Source organism: Pseudonaja textilis, chromosome 3 (genome assembly GCF_049901715.1).
Source record: "Pseudonaja textilis isolate UNSWEBS1 chromosome 3, rPseTex1.2, whole genome shotgun sequence".
In the NCBI taxonomy this organism is placed as follows: Eukaryota; Metazoa; Chordata; class Lepidosauria; order Squamata; family Elapidae; genus Pseudonaja; species Pseudonaja textilis.
In genome coordinates this window covers 185,379,305-185,396,457 of record NC_141992.1, presented here as the reverse complement: position 1 = coordinate 185,396,457, position 17,153 = coordinate 185,379,305, and the positions used below count along the sequence as shown (strand labels likewise).

At 41.3% G+C, this 17,153-nt stretch overlaps 1 protein-coding gene across 1 annotated transcript in view; it reads left to right on the top strand.

The window, feature by feature from the left end:
- SNTB1 (syntrophin beta 1) overlaps positions 1–17,153 on the top strand; it is a 119,359-nt gene that overhangs the window by 68,030 nt on the left and 34,176 nt on the right. The window contains exons 2-3 of the mRNA XM_026703614.2: positions 1,726–1,942; positions 11,981–12,188. Coding sequence (XP_026559399.1) covers positions 1,726–1,942; positions 11,981–12,188 — 425 coding nt within the window. The remainder of the gene's footprint in view (positions 1–1,725; positions 1,943–11,980; positions 12,189–17,153) is intronic.

Genomic DNA, 17,153 nt, shown 5'->3' with positions numbered 1-17,153 from the left:
ATGTGTGCATACAGGGAGACGTAGTGAGAGAAGTGAAGAATAACACACACACAGCACACAGATACACTGTACAGTAAATGTAGGTTTTTTACTTTTCAATAAATGTTTAAACACAGTCCAAGATAAGCAGTCCAAGTCATTCACAGGTAAGGCAGTCAGTGTTCAGTTCAGGGATAATCCAAATATCAAAGTCCAGTATCAAAAACAGTTCAGTAACAGACTTACATCAACGATCAGTAACAATCATTAGGAGGAACGGCAACTCTCTCCAACAGACTGAAATAGAGACTCACTGAGACTTCTTCTGAGACTAAACAACCCAGGTTTCTGGCTCCATCTTATGGCCATTTGCGGAACCACACCCAATTACAGATTTAGTATTCTCTTAAAGGCATAGTATTAAAATGTCTATCCAAGTTTATATATTTCTAACCCAAATAACTGCTAGGTGACTTACATTCCTAACAGGAGACAAAAGAAGCCAGATTTATTTACTAGTATATATGACAACAATTAGAACCTGGAAAAGAGGTTGGGATCAACTTGTGGGCAGTTGTTACCAGACACTTCTATCAAGTCATTTGTGTTATCGCTACTTTAGTTAACATTGAGTAAAGACTATGTCGGGCTTTTTCTGACTTGTTGACTTGACCTCAATTCTTTTTGTCTAGGCCTCAATTCTTGGTGATAGGCTTTCTGATCCTGCTCATTTGATGGATATTGTATCGGGAAGGCTAAGATAGATAATTGTTTGCTGTGGTTTATGCTGTGTGAGTGCAATTAAAAACACTATTTTAACAACCTGGCTGACCTAACTATATCAGGAAGATCGTGCGATGGCTCTTCCATGGATAAACTTAAAGGTTATCCCTTAATAAGATGTTTTGGTGTATCAAAGAAAAAACATAATTGGAGTACATAAATAAAAATATAATTTAAAAAAAATCCTCCACCTTAGAAAAGAGCTAGGTATAAAAACAAATTAATAGAAACAACTTGGGCTTGGAACTGAAAGTATATTTTAGACTTCAGGTAGAGGAGTCAAAAGACATCCGTGTAAATATACAGTATTTTGTAAAAAGAAGATGGCCTTAGAGTTTTTCTGGTATTTTATGCTGGGAGGCTTTTCTGAATCGGCTTAGGGGATCTTCAGATATACAGACTTCAGCTCCCAGAATTCTCAGCAATTATTTCTAAATGGAGTTGTGACAGGGGTGACCTTGCTTTGGTTGCTTGGCAACATAGTCACATTTATGCCCCTTTGCGGTATCCAGCAGTCATGTGACTATGTTTTACATCAGTTTTGCAGCAAAGAGCATTCCTGGTTTTGGGGGGAAAACCTCGCCATAGTGAATAATGGGTTCATTTAATGACTGCTGCAAAAAAAAATAATCATAAAATTGGGTAGGTCACATGACTGACTGGTTTTATGACCATTGAGGTGTTCAACCACTCGTTCTCCTTATGTCAGGCGCAAAAAATCAGGATCATCTGTTGTATTGCAGCATAGAAGATTTATTCAAGCATATGCACAAGAATCTAGTCAACTAAAGTTCAGCATTAAATTGGCACCAGATAAGAGTCAATGGAATTCAGGACCAGTTGAACTTGGACTGTTTGTGAGAATGTAAGGACTCTAAACTAACGACACATTTAATTCTGCCTCCAGCTTTGCCCGCTCTTCTCCGATACTTATGCTCTCATTTGTTTTCTTCTTCTTTTCAGTGAAATACATGCGAGAAGCCACCCCCTATGTGAAGAAAGGTTCTCCTATTTCTGAAATTGGATGGGAAACTCCTCCTCCTGAGTCCCCCCGTTTGGGCAACCCAACCATCGATCCCCTGTTGCCTCTGTCTCTCAACATCCACCGAGACAAAAAGACCATCCCACTCAAAATGTGCTATGTGACGCGGAACATGGCTATGTTAGATCCAGAAAACAGGTAAGCAAATGTGGATGGGGGAGAAGAACCTTCTCTTTCCATAATATTCATTCTTCGTTATTTTTGTGGATTAGGGGCAGGTTAAGAGAAGTAGACAGCAGCTGTACAGCAGCTGCCTTTCCTTCCTCTTTCGTTTTCTCTCTCTGCATATTTCCCATATTCAGCAGAGAAGGATGAAAAGAGTACATCTTACTTCGTTGATGTCCGGAAAGGAGGACAATTTGTTGAATAATAGAGTTAGAAGGGACCGTGGAGGTCTTCTAGTCCAACTCCTGCTCAAGCAGGAAACTCTTTAACATTTCAGAGAAGTGGCTGTCCAGTCTTTTCATTAAAAATGCGGGTGATGGAACACCCACAACTTCTAAAGACAACCTATTCCACTGATTAATTGTCCTCACTGTCAAGAAATTTCTCCTTAGTTCTAGGTTGATGTCTATGGAGATTCTCAGTCATTCAGGTCATGATTGGTGCTTTTTCAAGAGGCAACTAGATTTTCTGGTTTTTCTTTGAAGATGTTTCATTTCTCATCCAAGAAGCTTCTTCATCTAGTTCTAGGTTACTTCTCTCCTTGATTAGTTTCCATCCATTGCTTCTTGTCCTGCCTTCAGATGCTTTGGAGTTTGGAGAACAGGTTGACCTCTTCTTTGTGGCAGCCCCTTAGATACTGAATTCTTCTGAAGTTCTTCCAAGTAGACTGCTAGCATTCCAAGACTTAAGCAATGTTGCTTCTGCAACAGTATCTGAATAACTCTATCAAGGCTGTCTCCATGCCTCTCTACAGCAGTGTTATACCTATATTAAAAATCTTGCTGCTATTCTGTTTCCAAATTCCAGGGTGTAGCTTTGCAGGAAGAAGCATTTTTTATTCACTGGATATGTGTGTGGGAGTCAATTTCCTTTCCTCTTTGAACCTCTTCCACAAAAAACTACTATGGCAGGTTCTTCAGTATTCGGGGGTCTGCTAGACTTTAGTCTCCCATAGCTTTGTTTTTATTTTTTTTTAATTAAAGAAAAACCTTACTTGTGTAGACAACTTGCTGCAAAGCTCCTTGCATCATCTTTATTTATAAGATTGTAAGCACCATAGACATTCTGTCACAAGAATACATGTCTGTAGTATTTTGTTTAGAAGTGTCCAACCTTCCAGGGTTGGGGTTGGAACCCAACAGAAGTAAGCTCAGAACTGGTAGGGAGCTGTCAGGCTCTCCAAATCAAAACAAAAGTGAACTCAGAACTGGTTGAGAGCCATTAGGTTCTCCAAGTTAAAACTGCAATAAATTGGAGACGTTCTGACTTTACATAGCTTGGCTTGATCTAGATCAGCAGAATTCTCACAGATACATCCTGGCTAGATTTAAAAAATTCTTGTACATCAAAATGAAGTGCAATGAAAGTGCTAGTTCCCCATTGCACGTCTAGTCTCCATAATCCAGTCTCCATCATATAACCGCAGTGGTTTACACCCATTTCTTTTTTCACTCTCTTCTTACTATGTGGTTTACACCCATTTCTTTTTTCACACTCTTCTTACTATGAATTAACAAATTTCTTGCTCAATATGAAAGGGAACATGTAACCCCAAGCCTGATTTTTGTTTCTAAGGTCTAAAAAAAGAACAAAAACATACGTATTTCAAATTTCCGTATTTGTAATATGGTACAGGATGTGTGTAATTACACTAGTTCAAAGAAATCACATCAAAATCGTCAATTACATCATATGTGTAATTTTATCACTGTTGAGCATTTTCCTTTTAACTTAAGAAATTGATGTTTTCATTAGATTTTTTATTTCACTTTTATTACTTTATAAGTAACTCAAGGCGGCATACATAATACTCCTCCTTCCTCCTCCATTTTTCCTCACAAAAACAACCCTGTGAGGTAGGTTGGGCTGAGAGTGTGTGACTGGCCAAAATTTCATGCCTAAGCTTTCATGCCTAAGGTGGGACTAGAACTCACTGTCTCCTGGTGATTGGAGTGAAGCCAGCTTTCATGGTTAAGGTAGGAGTAGAACTCACCGTCTCCTGGTGATTGGAGTGAAATCACACAGCCAGCTTTCATGCCTTCAGGTGGGACTAGAATTCACTTTAACCTGATGCCTTAACCCAGTGGCCCCCAACCTTTTTTGTGCCACGGCCCAGTACCGGCATCACAAAATGATCCATGGCCCGGTACCGGCATCAGCACGCATGGCAAGGCAAGCTGAGCGACCGGCCAGCCAGCCGTCCCCCACTTCTCCCCGCCACCTTCAACTCCTCCTTTGTACCTTTGTCGATGAGCTTCGGGATGGCTTTGGGACGGTCACTTGGCTTGCCTTGCCTTGGGTGCTGAAAGAATCCTCGCGCCTTAGTTTTGTTCGAAGCCGCCCTCCCCTTCGATGAAACTAAGGCGTGAGGATTCCTTCAGGACCCAAATGCCACTTTCCAACCGGAAAAGCTCACCGGAAGCACTTTCTCATCAAAACAAGATGGCGGCGCCCAGCAAACTGGCAGTCCGGTAGAAAATGTTCCACGGACCGGTACCGGTCCGGGGCCCGGTGGTTGGGGACCCCTGCCTTAACCACTACACCAAACTGGCTCCCAGCATGGCGTTTTCCTTATGCAGTTAATAATGTTCAAATAGGAAAAGGGTTGTAGACCACATCATCATGCACACATCTCTTTTATTTCACATAAAAGTTCTGATTGGCTGAGTTTTTCCATTGCATAGAGAACAAGGACTTGAACCAAGGATGTGTCAGAAAAATAAAGATGGTGGCCCAGCCATGCAATCAAAGCTTAATCTCTTTTTTTATACGCATTGTGACAAAAAATGGCAGAGTTTCAACAAGTAAAATTCCAGTGAGATTTGGATTAAAGTCTCAGTACCCACAATTTGGCCATACCAGTTGGACATGCTAAATATGGAATATCTGAGAGCTTAAATTAATGAAAGCCAGTCTGAACTTGATTGCATTCTTCTATTTTGGCAGATGCTGTGCCTTCATGGCCAATCCTAAAAAGCAAGAAACTGCACCAGGGGACTGAATTCCTTATCCTAATTTGAGCCACCAATCTCTGGGCATTTGCCTACCTGGGAGAGTGAGAAAAGGCAGCCTGGGGAAATGAATGGGAAATGAGACTTTGATAGCTCTTTAGAGTTTTCAAGCTCTAAAAATAGGATAAACTTATTGGTCCTCATCTATAATGTATGGAGAGAATTACATCACACCACACACCTGCAAGCCTCTTATGCGAGGAGAAAATGGTGAAATTAGGGAACTGTTTTTTTTTCTTCTTTCACATGCATGGCCTTTTTGTCCCCTATCTAGCATAAAGGAATCGAAAGAAACTTCATTAGCACCTAGCACTTCTTCTGCACAAGAGGCAGAAACCCGAAGAGTTTGCTGTTTGAGAGAGAGCTCAGTGTTAGATCCGTGGGCTACATGATATGGTTGGAGTTGTCTTATGACAGTGAATTATTGAGGTTGGGTCAGGTAAGAAAGGTCAGGTCTGCACATGAAGGTGCAATTAAACTGATTTATTGCTAAACAGCCTAGGCACAGGAATCTTCTCAGCGAATGGTTTGCAGCCTGCTTAGAGTTAGATAAGGGTCCAGGAGGGTAAGACTTAGGCTGCTTGTGGCTATGTAGGGATTCTAGGCTCTTTTAACTCCGCCCCCAGATTCTGCCACTCCTACAAGGCCTGATCCTGTCCCTCTGTAACTTCCAGAAGAAAATTAAATAACTAACACAGTGATTGCAGATACACTTTCATTCATCAATAAAAAATCAGGAAGTCTAATTAAGTTATTAATATTAGTTAATTAAGATATCAGCAAGCACATTGCTATTGTGATTAGTTTTGTTTATGGATGGAGATATATTTTTATCAGAAGTCATCAAGCCTGGCCACTTTGGTGAGGAGGAATCCTTCCTAGTATATTTGCCTGTGGTTTTCTGCCCCTTTTTAGGGACATCAGGAATTGGCATGGACACATAAAGATACCACGTGGCATAGGAGCGGAACCAATTTCTGTAGTAAAAGTGTAGCAAGTTGGATTTCTACAGGAGTTTTTCAGAGCTTTGTAGGCCTTGGTGGCGCAGTAGTTAGAGTGCAGTACTGCAAGCTACTCCTACTGCAGTTTGGCAGATCGAAGCCCACCAGGTTCAAGGTTGACTCAGCCTTCCATCCTTCCAAGTTGGGTAAAATGAGGACCCAGATTGTTGAGGGCAACAGGCTGACTCTGTGAAACCGCTCTGAGAGGGCTGTAAAGCGCTATAAAGCAGCATATAAATCTAAGTGCTATTGCTATAGTACGGTCTAGATCTAGAAGATCTCTAAGGTCCCTTCCAACTCTATGATTCTGTTAGTATATGTAGGTCCTGTATTACCACCCCCAAAAATACCATTACTCCAAGTCTTCTAAGAAATTTGCTCCACAAACTCAGATTGGATTCCTCTGTTGGTAGAACTACGCAGGTAATTACAGAGATTCCATCACAACCCACAGATCAGTGTCCTGGCCTGGGAACTCAGGTGAAACGGCTGGGCAAATCAGAAAGTATCTTTTCCTCCTGGCCATGTATGTAGGTCATTGTTCTGTGCCACAGGTCATCATCGCCTTTAACCTGCTGGATTTTGCTGGGAATTTTGCACAGTATCAAAGCTTGAGCATCTCACTTGGTATTTCTAACTTTAGAGGGTTTTTCCAAAATCCCGAGTTTGTCTTCTATTAGGGGGAATGGTTGGTCCATCTTCATGCCTCACTTATTTAAGATCACCTTAAAGTGAAAAAGGGGAGTGAAAATATAGGGGGAAAATATAGGTTGCTTCTGTAGAGTTTATGCGCTGGAGGTGGTTAAATGAGGAAACCAGCCAGTGAAATCCCAAATATTGGAATCAAAATAAAGGATTTCCTATAACCAGAGCAAATGCATTTCTTAATCTGCATGATGTTCCTGGCACAAAACTTCCATATTTTAACTTGCATCGTTGCCTCTCATTCTACCATATTGTTCCAAGGAGAGAAGTTTGTTTAGAACCAAGGTCTCCCTTTAGCATTGCATCTTGGTAGGTCCATAAAGGCAAAACTGGCTTTATGCTGGCTTGGTTTCCTGCAGAGTCAGGGGCACAGTAATACTTTTGGAAGATGCCTACAATGTAAATGGTCCTTGCTTAATGACTTGCTGCTTAGTGTCCATTCAAAGTGCAGTGGATCCCCCAAAAGGTACTTAGGACTCTATTTTAAAGTTCTGAGGGCGGCAAACACACATATACATACAGGGTCACATACGTTTGTGTGTATACTTGGCAACCAGCTTGCATTTACAGCCGTTTGCAGTGTCCCCAGCCATGTGATTGCTCTTCAGTGTTTTTTTTGCTGATTTCCGGGGTTGACTTCTGTTTCCTGGAAAAAAAAACACTCATCCGATATCATGGATCCATTGAATAAACCTAAGCCTTGGCTTAACAACCATGCCATTTTCTCAACGACCACTTCCATAAAGGTCATAACATTGGGCACAGTCACATCTATGAAATCTGTTTGATGAAAAGAAGAACCAGGGGTGACATGATAGCAGTGTTCCAATAGCTCAGGGGCTTCCACAGAGAAGAGGGAGTCAGCCTATTCTCCAAAGTACCTGAAGGAAGGACAAGAAGCAATGGGGCGGAAACTAATCAAGGAGAGAAGCAACCGAGAACTAAGGAGAAATTTCCTGAGAGTTAGAATAATCAATCGGCGGAGCAACTTGCCTCCAGAAGTTGTGGATGCTCCAACACTGGAAGTTTCTAAGAAGAGATTGGACAACCATTTGTCTGAAATGGCACTAGATTTCCTACCTGAGCAGGGGGTTGGACTAGGGGACCTCCAAAGTCCCTTCCAACTCTGTTTATTCTATACTCTTCCACTTCCCTTCCATCTATTGTTTCTTGTGCATTTTGGTGCTTTGGAAAATAGCTTGACCTTCTCGTCTTTGTAGGAACCCCTCAAATATTGGGACACTGCTATCATGTCGCCCTCTGGTCCTTTTCATTAGAGACCTATCCAATTCCTGTAACTATTGTTTGTATATTTTAACTCCAGCCCTCTAATCATTGTTGTTGGTCTTCAAATGTTGTGCATTTGGAGATTGCCAACTTGGGAGTTTTATTGTCATTTTATAAGGAACTTTCAGATGTTTTTATTGACCATGGAGGCTTTAGAGAAAAGATAGTTTTTCTTTATATGGTTATCTGAGCAGGCTCTTTGAAAGCACGACAGCATTTTTATTCATGGCTAGAAGACAGTATATATACTGTCCTTTCTCTAAAGCCTCCATATATATATATATATCATGGTAGACACCTTCTATTTAAATGCACAGTTCCTTTAGGCCAACGTTGGCTTTATCAAAAATGTTCTGTATGCAGTGTTTACATAACTGTGGTGGATGGTATGAAGAAACAGAGCTGTGGCATTGCCTTAAATATTTCCAGACAAGGGGAAATTTAAACGAGAGCTTTTATCACCAAACTGCAGATAATGTCATGTTTCAGAAGCCAGATCCGAGAGAAAAGCCAGTGAGGTTTATAGAAGAGCAGATTGCATTTTTAAGTAACTTAAAATAGTGTATTGGTATCATTTGACATATTCTCACTGCAGGCAAAGAAGCAACAACCATGCCCAGGAGCATTTATGCTAGAAAGCCCAGTAGAAAAGACTAGAAGGATATGGCCCCATTGAGTGATGCCCTGTTATTGCAATGAGGGTCAAAAATAATACAAAGCAGAGCAATCTCATCTCCACAATGTTTTTTTGTATGTTTTTTTTCTCTTGTTGACTTTTTAATTCTTTCTTTAGAGAAACGATACCAATCCACTTTTAGAGATGAGAAGGTACAAATTTAATGAGTACCATTTTTGTTGGTTAAAAAGATGTTTGTGGATCATGTTTTATCAGAGAATACATTGATTTCCAATACGTTGTTTTCTCAAACACTCATTGTGCTTTCTTAATTGTCCAGTTTGAACGTAATGGTTAATTGTGGTCCCACCCCACACCCAATGTGGATGAATTGTGGCGAGTTGTATCTTATACTACAGCGTCTCCTTTGCCTTTCAAGTTATGCTGAGGTGACAGTTTCAAAGCCAACGTAAGAGTTTAATTTTTAAGGTGCGATTAGATTTATTGCCAGTGTTTGCTGCAGCAGACTGATATTATTTGATAGATTTATATTCTTACTTTTCTCCAAGAGCTCAGGGTGACATATACGGGAATAATCCTTCATTTAATGCCGACAGGAAAAACGAGTGAGGTTGGTTGGATGAAAAGACCGGCCTAAAGGAAGCCAGTGGATTTCTACAGAGGAAGATAGAATTTTGATCTTTCATCTCCTAGTCCAGTATCTTAACCACTGCATCATATTGATTACCAATATGAAAACTCTTAAAATAAACTATGAAAATAAACTATTCACCTCAGGTGGTCCTCAACTTACGGCCACAATTCAGCCCAAAATTTCTGCTCTTAAGTGAGACATTTATTAAGTAAATTTTAAGACCTTTCTTACCACCGTTGTTAAGTGAATCATTGCAGTTGTTAAGTTAGTAGCATGGTTGTTAAGTGAATCTAGCTTCCCCATTGACTTTGTTTGTTAGAAGGTCACAAAATATGATCACATGACCCCGGGACACCGCAACTGTCATAAATAATGCCACTTACCAAGCGTTTGAATGTTGATTGCGTGACCATGGAGATGACACAATGATTGTGTGAAAACTGGTTGTAAGTCACATTTTTCAGTGCCATTGTAACTTTGAACGGTCACTAAACGAAGTGTCGTAAGTCGTGGGCTGGTTTCCTTTTCTATCACTAGCAATTTAACAGGATCTTGTATAGAAAAAAGACGCTTCCCCACACAGCTCTTTTGCTCCTCTTTAACCAGTGGAGGAATTATGAAAGTGAGATACACACGCCACCATTGTGGCAACTAGTGTTTGGGGTGTGTGTGTCCCCCCCCCCAGTGAGTCTGGTCTATCAGGGCAACCTGGTTCACCGAAATATGGGACGGAGCATACTGCTTCCACCTTTGCCTTTCAGCCCCAATCCAGGGGCCTTCGCAGACAGCCGCTTTAGTGAACAAATTATTTTTGCGTTGAATTTCTATTTACCGACAAAGAAATAAAAGGGATAAACTGGGTTGGCGAGAGCTAGCTAGTGTCAACTATAAAGACCATTCCAGTTGGGGGAGAAGGTCTATCTCTCCACCAAATATATGAGGTTAAGACTTCCTAGCCAGAAATTGGAGCCAAAGTTCATGAGATCATTCCCCATAGTAAAGGTCATCAACCCAGTCATGGTGCATTGAAGTTGCCCCGATTGCTAGGGAAAATGTATCCAGTATTCCATAGAAGCCTATTAAAACCCGTGGTTAGGATCAACGCTGAGGCCCCTATCTCGTGAGCCCCCAAATCCCATGGTCATAGGAGGTCAAGCCCATTAGGAGGTGCAGCGAATCCTCAATTCGAGGTGGCACAGGAGACAGCTCCAATATTTAATCAAGTAGAAGGGCTACCCCTTATCAGAGGCACCATGGGTAAAGAGTAGGAAAGTCCAAGCCGGTCGCCTTCTGGCAAGGCTCCATGCAGAAAATCCAACCAAGCCTGGGGTGTGGGGGGGTTCGTGATCATAAGCTTCCATATCTACAATCAATTTGTTTTTGTGTGTGTTGTACAGGTCACGCTCAAGAAATGAGGGGAGCCGAATGTCAACTCATAAAACATTTGTATGCACGTTTTATAGTTGTCAACAGAAAGAAAGGGGGGTGGGTTAGCTTGAAATCTATGCTAGTCTCCCTTTATTTCTTTGTCAGTAAATAGAAACTCAACGTTGTGGCGACAGTTTTCCCTCTGCTGAACTGTTCAATTTTTTAAGATACTTTAAGCTGAGTTTGATGGATGGGTGTGACATTGCAGGGCCATTTGTGGATTTGATATGGCAGGCTGGGTGGCATCAGAAGATTGAGCATCACTGACCTAATCCTGTGATGACACTTGACCCTGCCACCTGATGTTACCGCTCTGTGGAGAAAGGACAAAACAAGCAGTCATTCCTCACTCATGTTTGGCTTCCCCCCCAAAAAATCTTCTTCTAGTAAATGTCTTCTGCCATTGGACAAAGCTGTCCTTTCCTGCGTAGGGAAGACAGTGGCCTTAGCTCTCTTTTTGGAAGTGATGGAAGGGAAATGTGGCCCAAAGATTCTTCTTCAAAAGGCCAAGGACTTTGTTTTTGGTTTTTTTTCCTTTGAAGATGTTTCGCTTCTCATCCAAGAAGCTTCTTCATTTCTTCGGTTCCAGAACTGAGGAAGCTTCTTGGATGAGAAGAGAAATGTCTTCAAGGAAAAAAACCAAATCAAAGTCATTTTTAAATCATTTTTTAAAAAGCACCTTTGGGAAACCGAGACCTGGTGGTCTGAGAATCTCCAGAAGCAAAGCAAAGATGGATTACAGGCAGACTGGGTGATCCTTCAGCCACCCACCGTTTTTCTATATCCCACCGTGCCATGTTGAAGATTGATAATGAGGAACACGTGAAATGGAGCTGTGGTGGGATGCCAAGCTTATAGGATGGGAAGCTACCTTATAGGGAGCCCTGGTGGTGCAATGGTTAAAGTGTAGTATTGCAGGCTAATTCTGCCCACAGCCTGGAGTTCGAACCTGGCGGGTCTCAAGGTTGACTCAGCCTTCCATCCTTTCAAGGTTGCTAAAATGAGGACCTCTAATGTTAGGAGCAATATACTGATTCTTTAAGCCGCTCAGAGAGGGCTGTACATCACCATGAAGCAGTATATAAGTCTAAGTACTAGTGCTATTGCTACCTAACTGGACCTCCATTTGGCTTAGCTATGTTGGTGTGGTCTTGACTCAATGGACTACAGGTAGACCATCCCTAGCACGGTGATTTTTCACACTTCTACACCTACAGATAAGGTAATCAGGCTGGAACTTTGAGAATCCATGTAACTCTCTCCTTTTTTCCTATTCACTATATTTATTTATTTATTTTTCTTCTACAGGATTGTTGAAGTTCATTCACCGGATGCCAAGCACATCTTGGTGCTAAGGAGTAAAGACGCGAGCACCGCCCAGGCCTGGTTCTATGCCATCCACTCCTGTATCAGCGAGCTCATTCCCAAAGTGATCTCAGAGGTCAAAGATCAGCTGGGTAAAGCAGGACTAGCCGGAGGCCGAGAAATTAGGCACTTGGGTTGGCTGGCAGAAAAGGTAGAGGCATTTTTTTCCTCTTGTCTTCAAGAGCCCCCCTGCATGTACTTGAATTCTCAGGACTTTTAGTTGGGTATTAAAGAATCAAAGAGGTTAATTAGCTTTAAGTATTTGAATTACGTATGTGCCACTCCTACAACTTAATTTGGACTGGCTTTAAAGTAATCCCACAGCTTTCTTGTATGGAACCTCCATGAGGGATATTTAACTTTGCTAAATACAGTGGAACCTTGGGTCGTGAAAAGTCCAAATCAGGTGGCAAACAAAAAATTCACCCTATTTTTGAATCGGATCACGATTCAGAATTTGGGTGGCGAACAAAATCTCCATGAAAAGATTCACTTTCTGCGCCCATTTCCCCTTGGGCCACCATTTTTTTTAGTTCACGCATGTGCAGTCGGTCATGCTTTCAGGACACAACCAAATCGGGTCGCCACCGGAGTCCGGGAACGGATTATGGTCACGACCCAAGGCTCCACTGTACCTGATTGAGGTATTTGCTTTCACTCTGTAAAGATAGATGCCTTAAAAGATTAATTGAAACAAACCATTTGGCCATTGGTCCCCTAAATGTTCATTCATGATAACCCTAAACATATACAAAGGATGAGCATTTCCTCCAATTCTGGTCCTGACCTCACCTGATTCACCTCCCCTGTTAACATTTTGCATGGGGAGTGGGATGTTTTTGTCCTGACCAGTTGTATATGCATAACAGTTGGGATGTCTGCATTAGCTGGAAGACCCATGGCATGAAACGTCTTCATATAAGAAGAGACTAGACAGCCATTTGTCTGGAATGGTACTATAGGGTGAACTGCTTGGGGAATCTGCAAGGTACCTTCCAACCAACCCTGTTATTCTGTATTGTGTATATACAAAATTGTTTGCAGGCAAATGTTTCGATCAAGGTATAACTGTTTTTAGAATTTCTACATCAGGGGTGTCAAAATGGATTTTGTTGAGAGCCGGACTAGCATTGTAGTTCTCTGCGGGACGCCTCGTGCAGCACCCTGCTGGCCAAAAGGCATAGCAGGGGTCACGCAATGCTCCCTCTGCCCCATTTTCAGGCTCCCTGGCCTCCAACAGCACCCTGCCAGCCAAAAATGGGCCATGCAGAGCACTGCAGGCCGGTCCTTTGATATTTCCAGCTGTGGGCCTTGAGTTTGACACCCCTGTTCTACATGATATAATCATGACAATTTTCTGCCTACTTACTATTATAAATGATTATCCACAAATGCAAACAGAGAAAAAACAATGAATATGGCAAAACCTGGGACCCTCTTTTTGGTCAATGCCTTCTAACACTTTCTTTTACGGCCATGATAGCCTCTTAACCACCTGTTATAATTCTTTCCATTCTTGTTTTGGAATCCCTCTTCCAAGGTGCAGAAGACTTCTTAGCCTTTCATGTTTGAGATCTCCCCACAGTGATTGACCATCTCCTTGATCTTACTTTACATAGCTGTTTTCAGAGCATGATATGATATTTACTAGATGGCTCCTAGATGTCTACTGGCAGTTCTGAAAAAGCCTCAATTCTAAGCAACCTTATGAGGCCCTATATGTTTTTTAAAAAAATTTTAATCATAAAGAGCATCTTGAGTTCTTCAAGACTTCTTCACTAATTTTGGCAGACACATATATAGGCTCTTATTTATTCATTACCAGCTAAATTTCACTTTTCCTCAAGGTACATAAGGCACGATGTATTCACTCTGAGAGATTCCAGATGGCTAAGAAGAATAAAAACCCAATATAAAAACAATAAAAAAGCAATAACCCCCCACCTTCCTGGTGACAACAATCAAATGAGACATTTGATGGCCTCCATCCTACTGTGGGGTCTCAGGCCCCTTGGCACAAAACCAGGTCTTCAGGACCTTGCAAAAGAATGTCAAAGTGGGGGCCAATCTTATATCCATAGAGATGATATTACGTATGGCGGGAACCACCACAGAGAAGGCCCTTCTTCTTGATCCTGCTAGGTAGGCCTCAGTGGTGGTATGCTACCAGTTTGGCCCAGTTGAGCTGAACAGGTAGTTAAAAAAAGCCTCTGACGACCAGCTGAGAGGAGGAAAAAAAAAAACCCTCCAACGATCAGCTGAGAGGAAAAAGAAGAGAAAAGTGCAAGATCGATCCTCCCATCCCCGCCGTGCTTTTCTTTATCCTCTTAGCTATTTGGCGCTGCAGGCCTCAGCTGGTGTGTGGAAAGCTGCACACGGGCGTTAGGTGCGTGCGTGTGCACAATCATCACCAAACCAAACGGTAGTGGAACAAGTAGGGATCCCACTGCTGGTGGGCCTGCTTAAGAGAAGCGACCCATAGCATTTCCTGCGTCCCCACTCCGATGAGTCAGGTAGAGGTGACTGGGAAAAATTGGACTTCAAATAACCTGGTCCTGAGCCACGTAGGGTTTTGAAGGTGACAACCAACACCTCGAATGGTTCTTCTTGTCCTCATATCAATCCTGTAAACTGGGTTAGCCACTATTGCTCATTAAGATCCATGTCCAAGCGAACCTCCCACGAAATGTAAGAAGCACAAGTTAATTTCTGTTGCCATGCCACAGTCTATGCACCAATTAAGAATTGGACTGTATCTGATGAATTCTAGTTGGACAATGTTTATAACGTATTAGCCTTTAAGATATGAACGAAGAATTTACTGCCTCCAGAAAGATATAAGTTACAGCTGATGGGAGCAGCATATGGAGAACTATTGGTTGCCTACCTTGGAGCTAAGATGTTTTATTATGTTTGTTGCCAAAATTGTGACCCTTCCAGAAATAGCATATTGTATAACTGATATCTGTAGGATTTTTTCAATGTAAAATACTGACCTTCTCATAAGAAAACATAGGGTTTGATTCATACAAAATGTATCTGTCTTTATTATTACCCTATAAAATAGAATACACTCTGGTTATATAAACGGACTGAACACTGTGAATTTTAACAAGTTTTTTTTTTTAATGGTGCATTTATTATATCTTATGTAACGTGGATGGCTTTTCAGGGATTTGCAGTTTGAGCTGGATAATAGTAAAGTTTTGAGAGAAACTTCAGGGATTTTCAACTGTTCTTATTGCTCTGAGTCTCTGGATTCAGCATTCTGACAAAACAAAGTTTGCCTTTATTCCTTGAGATTATTTTAGAAGGCAAGGAACTGGATGGTACACAGAATTTGAAAAGTGATGCCAGGGGGGACGTGAGCGACCTTTATTAGGTATGCATTCTATGTGTCTGAAGATCAACTTAAATGACTGGTGCCACTCAGATCTTTTTAGAGGTCACCTTTGGTAGGTAGACTTTATGAAGAAACATCAAGAGTGCATTTCCTACAAGATGAAAGGATTGGGGAAGGGAGAAAAGTTGGTTGGTTGGTTGGTTGTATTTTTTTTTTATTAGTCTAGCATTAATCATAGAATCCGGAATCAAAGTGTAGAATAGAAGAATACAATCGTGGTAATTAAAAGTTTTACAGTTTCTCGTCCTCATTATTTAGGTAGTGACTAGAAAACAGATTATTAAAATTGATTTTATAGATGTTCTAGGGCTGGGCCACATTACATTTCTTCAACCATTTGTGGGTCACTTCCAAGAACCAGGTGAAAGAGAAATTTAATAAAATTATTTTAAATATAATTAAAATTACATTAAATAAATGTAGTTAACTTGTTTATTACAAATGAAGGTGGATATACGTGTCCCAGGATAATGTTGCAGGATCCAATCTGGGTCGGTCACTGGGATCAGAAGTTTAGTCTTCCGAGCTTTTGGACTCGTGCTGGAGCCCATCTCCAGGGAATTTCTCTCTAGCAGAGTGTGTGCTGTTCTGTGTGTGGCATTTATAGTGTCTGTTGTAAATGGCTTTTTAGATGTTGATTGGGGTATGTTGATGGCTGGCTTTTAAGTCATGAGCTGTTGTTTGCTTCTGCTGCCCAGCCCTCATCTTCTAAGTACTTGATAGGCTGGTAGTAAAATCAGCATTCCTGTTGATTGATAAGGGGCCTGTTTCCCGGCTTCAATCACTTCCCTGGCTGTTTTTGTGCCTGCTCGTCCAACAATCTTGGTAACTGCAAAATGGAATATGTGTCCTTGTTCATTACAGTGTGTAAGGCTACCAATGAGTTCTGGTCTCCTTGTCTGACCACTTACTTGCTTTGTGTTCTTGCAATCTGGTGGTTAGTTTCTTCCCTGTCTGTCCTTCATAGTCACAGAGGGAATCCATACAGGGGATCAGGTAGATTACTTTGGAAGTATCTCCCACCTACAAATGATCTTTACAATGCATAATTTGTTCTCGTATGATGGAGGGAGGGAGGAAAGGAAGGAGGGAGGGAGGGAAGGAAGGAAGGAGGGAAGGAAGGAAGGAAGGAAACCATGCTGGTAGGTTAATTGAGGGGATTGTTCACACAATGATACAGAATGCAGATTTATGGCTTGTGTGATATAATCAGCAGGAGAAGGAAGCAGGCCTCCCTTGTTCTTTTATAACTTTTTTTTTTTTCATTTTTAGATGAACTACGTCACTGAGAAAATTTGTGACCTGTGAAATAGGAAGAACTTAAATACTAGGCAGGTCTTCATCTAAACTATAGATTAATATTTTTTAGACAAGACCAATGAATTCCACATTCCCTTTTCTCCTTAAGAACAGCCAAGATGAGAAGTTTAGAAGCATATGCTTCTTGATCTAAAAATAGAACTTGGCCTAAAAATAAACCATTGTTTGCTTGATGGTTTTTAGCATAGAAGTAAGCATTCTTTGGGGGCCAATGCTGCATTGTACATTTGTCAACAGTTGAAGCTCAAAAGAAGAGTGAAGCATCCTCACCCACATCAGAAGATCTGGGTTTGAAGAGAGAGTTTGATCATTTATTTTCCCTTTCTTTTTAATGGTGAATAAGCTTATTTTAGGGCGCATTCGCTACATTTTTTTATAATTTGTCCCCTCAAA